The 15573-nt window shown below is 37.0% G+C and overlaps 2 protein-coding genes across 4 annotated transcripts in view; one reads left to right on the top strand and one right to left on the bottom strand.

Annotated features, from left to right (window-relative positions):
* Positions 1-15573, bottom strand: part of MED12L (mediator complex subunit 12L) — a 199280-nt gene that overhangs the window by 73533 nt on the left and 110174 nt on the right. The gene's annotated exons all lie outside the window — the stretch shown is intronic.
* P2RY13 (purinergic receptor P2Y13) lies at positions 682-6372 on the top strand. The gene is made up of 3 exons (XM_058187105.1): positions 682-784; positions 2630-2874; positions 3339-6372. The coding sequence occupies exon 3, from the start codon at positions 3354-3356 to the stop codon at positions 4359-4361; it is 1008 nt and encodes a 335-aa protein (XP_058043088.1). The 5' UTR covers positions 682-784; positions 2630-2874; positions 3339-3353; the 3' UTR covers positions 4362-6372.

The raw sequence follows: 15573 nt of genomic DNA, 5'->3' as shown, positions 1-15573 counted from the left end.
ATAGGGTGATACAATTGAAAATGTTCTTCTGCCATCACTACTTCTCTTTCTTTAGGTATTGCTGAGACACAGAATAGGACTTTCACTTTCTGGAACTAGTCAATGAAAAGAACATTTTATATAGTGCCAACAACACTTCCACTTATTTCTATAAACATTTTTATGTGACCTAGAAAGAAAAATTGGTCACTGTCATTTTGTAATTTGTTATCTTCTGTCACGTAAAATAAGAATCTTTGTACAGAACTAAAAATATAAAGAAAATACAAAGAAAATTGAGTCACTCTGTGGACATTAGCCATTACAACTGTATAGAACACAAACTGCCATTCAACATCCAGTGTTCTACAGACTTCTTACATTATTTAGAATCCTCAAAACTACCAATTAAAAATAATTACTGAAAAGAACACAGACATATACAGCCATTCGATATTATACTGCCATTTTTTTCTTATTTCTGTATTTCCTGCCCATGTTATCAGTTTTTCCCAGCATTCTTTTCTTCGTTGTCAGGTTTACCAAACTCAGTTCCATGTTTCATGCAATCTGTGTTTCTTTTTCATATTGAGTAAGATACTTGCAAATATTTTATAGGCGAATATTTTTCTTGAGGTTTGGAACATTTGATCCAGATAGGGGGAAGTGGGAGGGATATTATAGAGAGGAGAAGCCAGGCTTATAAAAAAAGAGGAACAAACCTACAACAAAACTGCTTACAAAACTAAGTTTTTCTGTCTACATTTCAAAGTCTAACGCCAGTCCAGTACTTCTTCACAGAGAGGTAAGTAATTTTATTCTCACCTTATGGATCATTAACATCAATATTATGATTATTATCAAGCTACAGAGAGAAATACCTAAGGTCATAAAATTGTTAAAAGAGTTTTCAAATGTGTTATTTCCATATGAAATATTTCATTAACTTTAGCCATGTTATTTATTTGGGATAGGATATAACCATGATGGCAAACCTATGGCAAGCGTGCCACAAGTGGCACCCGGAGCCATATTTGTGGGCACGCGAGCGTTGTCCTAGCTGAGCTCCAGCACGCATGCATGCACCAGCCAATTGATTTTCAGGCCTTCCTGGCTCACTGGAAGTTGGGAAACAGCCCATTTCTGGCCTCCGGGGGGCCTCCAGGGATGTGGGGAAGGACGTTTTCACCATCCCCAGGCTCGTAGAAAGCCTGGGGGAGGCGAAAAACAGGCCTACTGGGCCCACCATGCCATCGCGTGCCAAAAGCAGGGGGAGCGGGGGGGTTGCATGCACATGCATGGACGCATTGAATTATGCGTATGGGCACACACCCACATGAACACCCCCCCCGTGTTCTCCCCGCTTCTGGCATGCGACGGCAAAAAGGTTAGCTATCACTGGGATATAACATCTCTTGTGAGATTTTCAGTTGAGAAAATACTAATAGTTGCTAGTCAGTGCATACAGTATGTGGAAAACTTCTGAATACAATACAGTAAGATTTCAAGGAAAGGCATTTCTTATAATTTGGACAAAATCAGAATTGGTTGGCTAAATCATATTTATTATTTATTCTTATTTCACTTCTTCAGGAAATTGTGGGGAATTTATAGTGTTCTCTGTTTACTTATGGTGACAACAGTCCCATTGGATGGGTTAGAAAGAGAGAATATGGAAGAAAATGAAAAAATGTGACCATTTTAAGGCCACCCAAGTTATCAATAGCTGTGCTCCAAAGAAGCCATCTGGTCTGGAGCACAGAGCAGAATCTTTGTCTTTTTACGGAAAGAGGAAGTTTCTTAAAGTACAGCTTATGTCATACTTGGAACTCAGTAAAAATTCAAAAGCCAGTAATAAAAAAACAATACTGAGCTATCTAAACTGACCAATTTAATCATCTAATTTACTTTTTGAAGTAGAAATATGATACAAACTCAACTAATCCAAGGACTTCAATCCCTTCAGAGAAAAATGCTGCTGTTTATAAAAGACTATATAGCCAGATGTAAAAAAGAAATTACGCTCACCATTTAATAAGTTAACCCATTTTTTGACTCACATACAACATTGAACATGAACTAATTGTAAAGGCTGGGTTCCCATAACACACTAATGCATAGGAAAACCAACCAAATTTTTAACCAAAAACTATCCTATCATACACATAAAACTGTACATGAACGCAGCACAGTATTCTTCAGGAGGCACAGATCCTGCTCTCTGCTTCAGATGTATTGCTTTTCCAGCAATCTTGAACCTTCTCAGGATGGCATTTACAAATATATACAACAAAATCTCAGAAATCATTTATAAAGAAGGAAGGATTGCATTCAGAAATGCAATGGAATTATTTTATTGCTTTTGTTTTGCTTAGTCTTCCACTGGCTCTACCTGAACGTCTCAGTGTATGTTTAACACAAGTATTTATATTTGTATCACAAATGCACATCTGTAAATTTTTTGGTGGGGGGAGGGACTATGGGTTAAGAAATATGGCAAACACATTTCCCATTTGGCATTTGTGTAACATTAGCAGCTGTCCAAATGTATGCATGCAGTTTCCATCCTGTCTTTTGTTAAAGTGAATTCATTAAGTTGGATTACCACAATTGCCACCAAAACCTTTGGCTTTTTAACTTCCTTTTCTAGGAAACAAAAACAGCCAAACAGAATGTGCAGCCAGTTCATTTCTTCAGCCAAACTGTTGGTTCTGAGCTTTAAGCAGTTTTCCAGCTCGGAGGTCTACCTAATTGGAGGAATATCTCTTTCCACAAGTACTTAACCTAAATGCCAGGATTTTCTTGTGCACCTTTTTTTTTCCAAGGCCAATGAAACCCAGCAGATAACCCAGTGAAAAGGCTTTTCCAACATTACTTTTATGCTTTTTTAAACTGGTGAGTAATTTTTTAATTATTATTTTTTTTGTATCTTAAATAATCTATTTTCTATTCCTGGAGCTGAATGTATATGATAATCTATAAGTAATGTTATTCAAAGAAATAATGTAATTGCTTTGCTGTCTATGGTTCTGGAATATCTGTGGGGAAAAAAACCTCAGATCATTTTTCCCATGTGAGCAAATTCCCCCATCCTTCTACTTTGCACCCAAGTGTAGAATCGGGTTCACATAATTCTTAACCACATAAAGAACTAAACCTCTTTTTTTGATATGAAAAATCCCAAATGATGTAATGTCATATATGTTATCAAAATGTATGTATTGCTCCCGGCAATCCAAAATGGTTCTATTTTGTGGTAAAGTCTAGGTGGTTTCCAGTTTTCTTACTTTTGTACTTTTTTTTTTAAGTAAAACCTTTACTCAAAGGTACTTATTTACTATAAATATTATTTTCCCCAGATTCCTGCTTAAACCATGAACGGAAGTATCAACGCTTCCAACTGGACATCCCTCTCAGGGCAATGCCCCCGAGATACCAGGACATCTCATGTTGTATTTCCAATTTTGTACAGCATTCTTTTCCTTGTGGGATTTCTACTGAACAGCGTGGCTGTCATTGTTTTTTTCCAGATTCCAACCACTTCAAGTTTCATTGTGTATCTTAAGAACACTGTGGTTTCCGATACCATCATGACACTCATGCTACCTTTCAAGATTCTCACAGATTCTGAAATAGGGTTCTGGCAACTTAAAGCATTTGTTTGTCGTTTTTCAGCTGTAATGTTTTACCAGACCATGTATATAAGCATAGTACTGCTTGGACTTATTTCCTTAGATAGGTTTCTCAAGATCATTCAGCCCTTTGGGAAGTTCTGGTTGCATAAGATCACTTCGGCTAAAGTGATTTCATGGTCTGTCTGGCTCTTTTTCTTCATCCTCTCCCTGCCCAATGTGATTTTGACAGACCGTGAGGCTACCTCTCTCCCAGTGAGGAAGTGTGCATCGTTGAAAAGTGACTTGGGACTAAAATGGCATGAAGCTGTCAATTACATCTGTCAAATCATCTTCTATACTGTGCTGACACTGATGCTTCTATTTTATGTAATTATTGCTAAAAAGATTTATAGCTCTTATAAAAGAACCAAGACAGCAGACTGTAAAATTAAACAAAGAGCCAAAAGTAAGGTGTTTATAATTGTAGCTGTTTTTTTCATCTGTTTTGCCCCTTATCATTTTGTTCGTGTACCTTATACTCTTAGCCAAAGTGGCCAGAGCATGAGTTGTGCTAAACAGAATCAATTATTCATAGGCAAAGAAACCACTCTCTGGTTAGCTACTGCAAATATATGTATGGATCCTTTAATATACGTGTTCTTATGCCGGAAATTTCTGGAAAAAGTGTTTTGTTTTAAATTACAAAAATCCAGGTATATCATTCAGGAAAGTCCAACCCTGGCATTGGATACTGGAATATCTACATAGATGTTCTATTTTCTGTGAATGAGTGTTGGAAACTGTTTTTAAATGCCAATTGCAGGTTATTAATAGAAAAAGATTAAATAACGTTCCTCTATGCTTGGCTAATATGTCGTACTTGACTTGTGTATTTTCTTATGTGGGAAAATAGAACAATGCTTGTTATCTGCAGGTATTTCAGAAAGAAGATCACAGTGCTGTTATCATAGTACATTTCTTTGAGAAACAATATTGTTTTCTTAAATTGAAAAATAGTTTTGTTTAGTACCATACTTTTGCTTCACAACAGAATACAGATCTGTACTCCAGTTTTGGTTTTAGACCAGGGGTGTCAAACTCAATTTCATTGAGGGCCATATCAGGGTTGTGTTTGACCTGGGCGGGGGGGTAAAGTGGGCGTGGCCAAGGTGGGAATGGCGAGCTCGATGTCACTCATGTCCAGGGAACCTGCGGTGGCCTGAGTGCTCTGCCAGAGAAAACAGGCTCCCAAGCTCTGTTTTTGGCTGTGATGGTCTCCTGTAAACCTCTGCCACATGCAGCCCTCCTTAGCACTGTTTTCACTGGCAGAGGCACCTTGGGCCAGTCCTTCGCTGTTTCCAGGGTGGCCCCATGAGCCAGATCTAAGGACCACATGGGCCGGATCTGGCCCCCGGGCCTTGAGTTTGACACTCCTGCTTTAGACTATGCACTTTCTTTGACCATTTTGGTTACTATCAATTCATTCATATTAAATGGTATTTTGACTGGGATTTTTTTAATGTAATCATTTGGTAGCAGATAAATATTTCAGTATTCTCCCAAACTTTTAAAAAATAATTGTTCTACTATTCTGTATCAGTACATTTTGCATTACATATTATGATATTATGTAAACCATCTAGAGAATGGTGTTTCTGAGTGAACTAAATAAATGTTGGAAATAGATACATATTCGGGTTCTTCTCAATTCTATTTTGGAAACAATCTGTATGTGTTTCTGCTATTGTCCAAGATGTGTCTGATTGGTAATATTGCATTTCTAAAATGGTTATGATTTTAATCTTTAATGTTGCAATGAACTTGATCCAGATTACATAAAAGATTATCTTTACCCATACCAATAAGTCCCAATGTTTTTTTTCTCGAGAGAAATTCTTTTGACTTGCTACAAGCATTTCTGGCTCTTAAGGTTATACATACACCATGTGGGTTTTTTTCAATAACCATCCTCCAATTTGGGATGAGTTTCCACTCTGTGAAGCTCTTGTCTCCCTTCCTTTGAAAAAAATATTTGGATTTCTTTAAATAGTATTTTTGGGAGGTTGTTTTTAGTTATCGTCATTCCCCTTTATTATTTTTACTGATTTTATCTGTATTATTATACTTTTTAATGCTATGTACATAGCCTTGAAGTAGTTCAAGCTTTAAATGTAGCCTAAAGAAATGTCTAGAAACTAGTAATTACAAACTGATACAAATCCATTTCTTATTCCCATAAAGATTAGTGGTAGAAAGGCTAATAATGATCATCATCATATGCATTTTTAGTTAGAGTGATCAGATAGATAACAAATTATAATTATTGGTTTTTTTCTATTATAAATAAATCTGCTTTAAACAATATAAAATGTATAATTTTGACATAAATAAGTGTTATGTTTGGCCTACATATTAAATTTAGAAGATAATCCAATGCAAGTTTTCTCAAAAATAATCTTCTGTTTAAGAGAGATTACAATATATTCAAGTAAGCAAAAACATAGGAAATTATATAACAGCAATACCATTACCACTCCAAAAATTCTTAGCAATATCTACCATAGGTGGGAATTTGGGGTTTTATGTAACATAACTTCTATTTTACTTCCGGCTTCCACTTTCTATTATCTCTAAGCACCGGTAGCTGTTTTCTGCTTACACAGTTTCCGTTATGCAGCTGGCAGGAATGTGGAATTCCAGGCAGGTTCCTTGTTAGCTTGATTTTTCCTTGCTTATCTGGGAGCCTTTTCTCATGAGTAATATTTTATTTGGGAAATGAAGAGGGGGAGTTTGATTAGTGGGGTGGGGCGGGAATGGGGATTTTGAAGTAACCTTCCCCTGAAATGGGGAGAGAATGGGGATTTTAGGCTTGCTGTCAAACATCAGCCATAATACTAATGACTGTTTTGAACAATATGCAGGTTGTATTACACGAATGGCTGTTTTATATGTGAAATTATGACTGAAACCTATATTGGTTCACACTGTCAGGAAGTTTCTCCTTAGTTTTAGGTTGCTTCTCTCTTTGTTCAGTTTCCATCCATTGCTTCTTGTTTTGCCTTCTGGTGCTTTGGAAAATACATTGCCCCCCCCCACCTTTCTTTCTGGCAGGCCCTTAAAAGCCTGTTGCCTAACACACTCTTGGGCAAAGCATGTGAGCCATTTCCTCCTTTCAGTGGTCCATGAAAGTGCATCCATAGTATATAGATAATAAAGCTGAAAAAAGGTGAACAACATTTTTGCAGAACTATAGATACGTTGAGGCTGGGTGTGACAAGGAATGGCTGGGAGTGGAGGGGCCAGACGAGGCACCCCTTGACATGAGTGACATCAAATTGCCATGCCTACCTAATCATATGACCATCAAGTCATGCCCACTGTCACATGACCATCAAGCCATGCCCACAGAACCGGTAGTAAAAAAATTTAGAACCCATCCCTGAACTAAATCCATACTCATCAGAAGATGGTAAACATGTGTTCACAAATGTTAATAGTCTTTTACACTTCTCTCAATATGACATTTGAATATTCATCCTTCAGAAATATATCTATAATACATTACTGAATTATTCTCTACCTCTGCATCAGGCCATCTTATATTTAAGTACTTTATACTGTACTATGCATTTTGAAAGAAGCCTTTGTGAAAACGTTTTTAGTATGTTTTCTAGATTTTCTGTAAGTATTTCTAGACCTTCAAAGCTATGGAGAACTTCGCAATATATTTAAAATACAGCACAATGTGTTTTACAATTATATAATTATATTTATGCAGCATGTATTTTATAAAACAAAAATTAATAAATAAACTTTCATTTGTTTTCTAATTTTCTAATTAGAAATATAATTTTCAAATACATTTGTTATTATTTGCCTTCTCCATTTTGCACTGTATTTGATATTTTCAATGGATTGTGTAATTTAATATGTACATCTAAGCTTTTCAGATCAAAACATATATGCTCCTATTTGATGAATTCTGCTTAGTAATATACTTGGCATAATATTAAACAAGTGACATCTTGCACATTAAGCCAAAATCTATGGTCATGTTCTGCAAACATAAGCAGCTGCAATTTAGAATGAGGTCTCCATTATCGGAGAACCTAATGAGTAAAATTAAGGACAATTAGATTCATTAGTTTGACAGACAATCAATCTTTCAGAACTATTGTTCCAGGAAAAAAAAGAAAATTTTCTTAGAAGTTACCTTCCACTTTACAATATATCATGCCGATAAGAGATAACATTTTTATTTTATTGAACTTGAAAAACTGAACAAATGACAAATAGTATATTGTTGTTGTTGTTGTTGTTATTTAAAGAACATCATGCTCTTTGGAAAAGATTTAAAGCTATGCAGAGATTTATGTAAATCCTTTCAATTTTTTATTATGCCAATCAATGCCTGACAGATTAATTAAAAACTGAAAATGAAAAAAAAGGACATCTATAAGAAATGAAAAGGAGAGAAAAACAAGGAAGAATAGTTAGCAACAGTTGGAAAGAGGATACCAAGAAAGCTAGAATTGTCACTAAATTGATATTAGTGAAGTAACTTATGAAAATATTTTTTTATAAATAAAAACTTTTAGGCAATGCCTAAAATAATTTATAACAGTGATCAATTTATAGGAAGTTTGATTGAGACAAAAGGGAGACATTGCATTTTTATTCTTTCAAAGATCAGATTGATGTAAATTTAAGCTTACTATTAAAAAATAACCTATTATTTATATCTGTGGTTCTATATTATACCTCTGTGAAAACAGTGTAGTAATAACCATAAGCCAATTTTGAAAACAATAGGATAAATAATACAATTATTATTGTTGTTGTTGGCTCCTGGGCCTAGTGATTTTCAATACAGTTTATTAATAATTTGGTTGAAGTGGAGAAAATGCTTATGAGCACTTCAGCTGACTCAGCTTGACTTAGTGAATAAATCAAAAGAAATAAAATGTGAAACAATCTGGATAAATTAGAGAACTGGACTTAAAAATAACTGCAATTTAACAGAGGCATATGGAGCCATCACTAAGGAAACACACAAAAAAGTACAGGTATAGGAGATACATAATTTGCTAACAACATTTGTTACTTTCAAAAGTAATTAATTGCAACTAAATTTTCTGCTCCTTAAATTTTTGTCAGTGTCTTTCCTTTTTACAAAGAAATCAGTACTGTTTCTCGTTTTCAAAAATGCTTACAAAAAAAGAGGAAAAAATGTTCACGTACATGCTTAAGTTCACTAAATCAGCTTTTCAGAATGGCAGTCGTATTGTATTTACAACAAACAGCTTCACAGATAAATTGAGGCATAATCCTAATTCATTATCAGAAGTATTAGTGCACATTTATGAGTTCAAAATCAGTTTAGCACTAAAAGCCAAAACAGATTATGCTGTTAGTTAAACTTTTTTATTTCATTATTTTCAAGAAATCTCAGAATTCTGGGGCATTAAAATTAAAAAATCAAAATTCTGATGCTAGGAGGAAGGTTCTAAATCCAAAAATAATCAGGGAAAACATGTCTTTTGCTTTATTTTTAGATGGTGTCAGTTTCAAACCCTGCAAAAAAGCTTCCTTCCTTTTAAGAAGCAGTACTATCTTTGGTTTGCTGTGAAGGAAAAAATAAATCGTCTTTTGCCTCCAGCACTTTGGCAAGGCACTTTTTTCTCTTTAATTCTTGTTCCTTTCACCAAGTTCTTGTTTTTACATTTGTAAGAGCGCACCTTGTTTGTACTTTTTCCTTTGAAACTAGAGTAAAACCTCAATCTGGTTGGTCATTCCCACAGTGTATGCCTCTCCATTGCATAACTTAAGTATTGCACACCAATTAATTCAAATTACAAAGCAAAAAGTATGCTGAGTGCACACAAAAATTCCAGATGGTAGGACCTATTTCGCAATACAATAAATTGCTTCAGAAATGATGGACTCTCTATCACTACAAGTTTTCAAACACAGGCTAGAATCAGTCCTAAGGGGTGCTGAGCAGTGGCTTTCTTATACAGGTAGTCCTCAACTTACAACAGTTCATTTAATGACCATTCACAGTTACAGAGATACTGGGGAAAAAGGGACTTATGACCATTTTTCACACTTACGACCCTTGTAGCATCCTCATGATCATGTGATGCTTGGCAAGTGATTCATACTTATGATTGTTACTGCGTCCCAAGTCATGTGATTCCTGTTCTAACAAGCAAAATCAATGGGGAAGCAAAATTCACTTGACAATCGTTTAACCAATTTATCAACTGCAGTGCTTCACTTAACAAGTTTGGCAAGAAAGTTATAAAATGAAGCAAAATTCACTTAACAAATGTCTCGCTTAACAATAGAAATGATGGGCTTAATCATGATTGTAAGTCAAGGACTACCTGTATTAATGGGAATTGAACTATACAATAATTGAGATTCTCAGTTATCCAGGTCATAGTTGTCCCAAAGATTGCCTCCTGGGAAAAAAAACCCACCTTTGGTAGAATAATTGAGAGTTCTTCCAATTCTATGATTTTTAAGTATATTGCAGTCTACAAAATATACTAGCATAAAGTATACAATATCATTCTGCACAGTGGTGAAATCCAATTTTTTTTACTACTGGTTCTGTGGGCGTAGCTTGGTGGGCATGGTGTGGCTTGTGGGCGTGGCTTGGTGAGCTTGGCAGGGGAAGGAGACTGCAAAATCTCCATTCCCACCCCCCTCTGGGGTCAGCCAGAGGTGGTATTTACCAGTTCTCCGAACTATTCAAAATTTCCGCTACTGGTTCTCCAGAACCTGTCAGAACATGCTGGATTTCTCCCCTGATTCTACAGTACATTTCTACAGACTCAGCTCTTTTCAGTTGTTCTTTCAATCATTATCATCATTTGCTTTTTCCATGTCTTACCATTTCAAAAATTCTTGATATAACTCCTTTAAATTATCCTTCCTATAAGAATAGCCTTTATATTATTTGGCTGAGATGGTGTAGGGTTTCCTGCCTGGGCAGGGGGTTGGACTAGAAGGCCTCCAAAGTCCCTTCCAACTCCGTTGTTATATTATATCTCACACAAAATTGATGGGGAAAGTGTTATTCATATAATATTCAGGCTGTTTATACATAGCCTTTGACTTACAACTGTTCAAAATTACAACAGTACTAATACAATGACTTATAACTGGTCCTCACACTTACAATGATCAAGTGTTTAAACTTTGGACACTTGGCAACCAGCATGTATTCACAACAGTTGCAGCATCCCAGGGTCATATTATTAGCAATTGTGAACTTCCCAGATGCTTTCTGATAAACAATCAATGAAGGAAGTCAATTGCAGCATAATTTATTTAGCAACTGCAGTGATTCATTTAACAACAATGGCAAAAAAAGGTGTAAATCAGGTGTGGCTCACTTAACATCTGCCTTGCTTAGAACAGGAATTGTGGTTGTAAGTTGAGGGCTGCCTATAGTTCTTTTGCATTTTTATAAAAACAGATGTGCTACAGTAAGGCTGTTCATTAAAGAATTTATTAAAACTATAAGTCTTCTTTATACTATAATTTCTCTCCAAGGTACCATCAAGCTATCTGAACAATAAAGCTGTAAATTTATTTTGTATAATTATTTGTTCATGAGTATTAACTCAAATTCCTATAGCAGTGTGGTTATGTAATCAGAAACAATTCTGGCAAGCAGCTGCCTATTCAAATAAATGCAAACGTATCAAATATAAATTTTTAATTCCTCCATTATCAGCATGAAGATAATCTCATGCTGAAACATATTACCATCAAAACAGAAATTATTGTAAACAAACTAGGTATCTTGTGAACCATGAAACTTCAGTACATCACTTGCACTGTACATAATATGCATTATTCATACCTCTAAAGATTTCAGAAATCTGAAAGGATAATTGAAAAGAGTTGGTGTTTCGAGAAGGAATATAATGAAAATTTATTGACAAACACCATCAGGCCTATGTATTAATACGTGCTCAAATATTAATTATGAATACCTCCTAGAACAGCATGAATAAGAAAGGAAGAGGATATTGCTGAATAATAAGTGATAGAAGAAGGCAAGTTATGTGGCCACTGAATCATGAGTTACCTACACCTTACATGGATTTGACACTATCCCTGTAAATGCTAGCAGTGGCCTTTACTAATGTAGAATAGAATAGAATAACAGAGTTGGAGGGGACCTTGAGAGTCTTCAAGTCCAACCCCCTGCTTAGGCAGAAACCCTATACCTTTTCAGACAAATGGTTGTCCCATCTCTTTTTAAAAACTTCCAGTATTGGAGCATTCACAACTTCTGGAGGCAAATTGTTGTGAGCAGATGTTCTACAATGTGAGCAGATGTCCAACAATGTCCAGGCAATGGCAGAAGCCTTCAATTCCATGTTTACATTGAAAAGCTTGAAAGGCTTGGCTGAATATCAATTATCTCATCTATTGGTGATTTTATATTAGGAGATTGGAAATTCTCAATTTAATGCAACCTTGAGGACACAACCAAAGAACCTATACGGAGGACCAATTCCATGTGATGAACATATGAAGGATACCTTGTTAATATATGCTAGCAAACCATAATGCATAACAGCACAGGTATTCGCGACTTATGACCACAATTGGGCCCAAAATTTCTGTTACTAAGTGAGAAATTTATTAAGTGAGTTTTGCCCCATTTTATGACTTTCTTGAATCACTGCAGCTGTTAAGTTAGTAACATAGCTAAGTGAATCTGTCTTCCAAATTGACTTTGCTTATTAGGTCGTCACAAAAGGTGATCACATGATCCTTGGACACTGCAACCATTATAAACAGTTAACAGTTGAAATGTCTGACTTTTGACCATGTGACCATGACGATACTGCAACAGTGGTAAAAGTGAAAAAGGGTCATAGGTCACTTTTTTCAAAGCTAATGTAGCGTTGAACAGTCATTAAAGAAATGCTTGTTAAGTCAAGTATTACCTGTAATCATTCTTGCTAGGAACAAATAAATCTCATTTAGAATGTAAAAGAATCAAAGAGTAAAACTGCAGAAGTTGAATGACTAAAGCATTTTGTCCTGCAAGAACAAATGTGAAGTTTATACAACTTGAGAACATAAATGATATATATTGAGTCAGCAGTGGTAGGGTTTAAAAACTAAGTGAGAGTTCTATTTCAGAAAGAGACAGAGAGAAAATAATTTGATTATGATAAATAAAGGAACTGTTGTGACTCTGGCCCCCAAGTCTGTCCTCATGGAGGAGGATGACTCTGAAAGTGATGGGGAGGAGCCAACAAGGCCTCCCTCTCCAGGACCCTCCTCTCTGGCACCACCCCAGGTTCCAGCTGCAGGCCAGGAGGAGGAGCTGACAAGGCCTTCCTCTCCCGGACCCTCCTCCTCCCTGGCAACACCTCAGGTTTCAGCTGTTGAAGATCAATCCTGGATTGACCCGAGGCAGCGATGAAAAGATAAGCATGCGCAGCAAAGGAAGAGGTATGGCAGACCCAGAGATTGCTGAGTCACTGAGCCACACCCCACAGGGGATAAAAGCGGGTGGCCCTTGTGACGGACAAAAAGCTACCAAGTGTGAACTGCAGTTTAGGAGTTAAAAGGCCTGGACTGTGCAAAGGATTTTTCTGTGAACTCTTGGCAATGGATTTTGGACACATCGGCTTCTGTCTCCATAAGAGATAAGGAACTCGGAACTTGGCAGGCCTTTGCACTGTCGCTGCCAAGTCTGTCATCCACTACAGAAAGTCAGGTCTGTTGTAAATATAAAGGACTGTGGGACACGTGTCTCTGCGTCTTCTCTGTGAGGTGGGGAGGGGGACAGAACAGGAACTATGAAAACGAGGACAAGTAATCCATATGAACAAACTTGTAATAAATCCCTTTAGTATTGTTACAATTAAAAAAATCTAAACATTTTTGTCACAAGCAAGGTTTCTTTAGGCCAAAGCTGAGCAGGCACTGGCTTAACATGCCAAAATCTAGGGAATATCAGCACCACTTCTTCATCTGAATCATTACAAAGTGTAAATCTTCACATCAGCAGGATGTGGAGTCATCAGTCAATGTTGCCAAGGGGCACCTTGCGCTGGCACTGGTCTCAAATGGCTCAGTGGCCACACCAGCTTTTACACACTTTGTTAAGGAATGCATTCCAAGAGTGGAGGAGGTTTGCAGGATTATCTGATGGGGGGGGTCAAAATAAGTCAAAATAGTGATCATGGATGACTGATGGAACCTGTGTCCCTTCTCCAGTTGCCCAGGTTGCAGTTTCACATCTGGAATTTAACTGATATGAACATTAATTCTTGCAAAAGTATTACTTAAACAACTTGTAAGTAACAAACAAGATTTTAAAATGCAAAATAAAAAGTATTGTGTTAATGAGCAATTGATATCACCAATCATTCATTGCAACCTTGTATTTTCTACTGAAAGACTCTGAACTTCAACTGTTTAGAGGCTGAGAATGCTATCATGATACAAGTTTGCCTGGCTTTTCACTCAACACATGCACCAACACATTGGTTTTTAAGAATTACCTCTAAACTGGATAATATCTCTTCCCTGTTCACTCCCATGCCATTATTTATTACAGAATTCTGCTTATCCACTTGTAATATAAATGAAATAATACTCCATATAGATTCTCAACTACCTCCTTTGTATTTGGTATTATTTTTGTTATTAATGTCATGAGGTTTTTCATTACCTGCTGACCAGGGATGGGTTCCACTTATCTTCACTACCAGTTCACAATGGGAGCACATGCTTTTGCGCATGCACAGATCGTCTATGATGATGTCCGTGCAGGTGGACAGAGCCTCCTGCTGTCTTTACTACCGGTTCTCAAGAATCAGACCGAACCAGTAGCAACCCACCACTGCTGCTGACTGAGTTTAACAAGCCTTGTGAGCTGGCAAACAAATGCCTATGTTAGAAGCAAACCAAAGCTCAATTTCAACTACCTCAGTACAATAACTGTGTTAACCCATTAAACTGTTTTGAATATACCAATTCAACTATATGTTGTCTATGTTTCCACAATATTAATCTGGGCTGTAAAAATTGGGATAATCACCATGTAGAAAAAGTAAATGTAAAGGTGTCCCTGAGGGTTTTACTCTGCTATTCGTGACCAACTTTAGAGAGTCAGGTTGCCCAGCATGATATCAAACCGCAGCATAGACTACACGGTAAAACATATGCTTATATGGGGTACCTATTCATCTACTTGCATATGTTTTCAAACTTGTGATGACCCAGGACGTGGCACAAAGGCAACACAGCCAGAAAACTGGTATGAGTCCCTTTATTGGTACCAACTTTGCCCCAAACATCCCATTTACTCTCTGCCTGGAGAAAAGTTCTCCTACAAACCTGCAACAGCTTCTACTGCAGATACTCCAGTCCAAACACTATAAGTCAGTGGTTCTCAACCTTTATAGTGCTGCGACCTCTTTAATACAATTCCCCACGATGTGGCGACCCCTTTAATACAATTCCCCACGATGTGGCGACCCCAACCATAAAATTATTTTCATTTTGAATTTATCGCGCCTGAAGCCGTATTTGCTAGCGATCTGAACTGCTTGCGATTGCCTTGAGGACGGAGGCATTAAAGCAGAGACTCCTCCCCTATTAAGTTTATCGCGCCTGAAGCCAGATTAGGCTAGCAATTTGAAGACCCTGCAGCTGGCTTGTGGAGTCAACCATTGGAGCGTGATTCTTCGACTCGCAAGTATACGTCCCATATTTCCGATGGTCTTAGGCGACCCCTGGCAAATCATCATTCGACCCCCAAAGGGGTCGCGACCCACAGGTTGAGAACCGCTGCTATAAGCCGAATGACTGCAATCAATCACTCCAGCAAGGCAAGATAATGAGTCCCAGAAGTGAAGAATCACGGCAATAATTCCAGCAAGACAAGATAAGCACACAAAAGCACGGCACTAATTCAAATAGTCAGGAG

This window comes from Ahaetulla prasina, chromosome 6 (assembly GCF_028640845.1).
Source record: "Ahaetulla prasina isolate Xishuangbanna chromosome 6, ASM2864084v1, whole genome shotgun sequence".
NCBI lineage: Eukaryota > Metazoa > Chordata > Lepidosauria > Squamata > Colubridae > Ahaetulla > Ahaetulla prasina.
This window is presented reverse-complemented; position numbering and strand designations above follow the sequence as displayed.

Coding starts and splice junctions, on each gene's coding strand:
- P2RY13 (XM_058187105.1), top strand. CDS start 3,354: ATGAACGGAAGTATCAACGCTTCCAACTGGACATCCCTCTCAGGGCAA.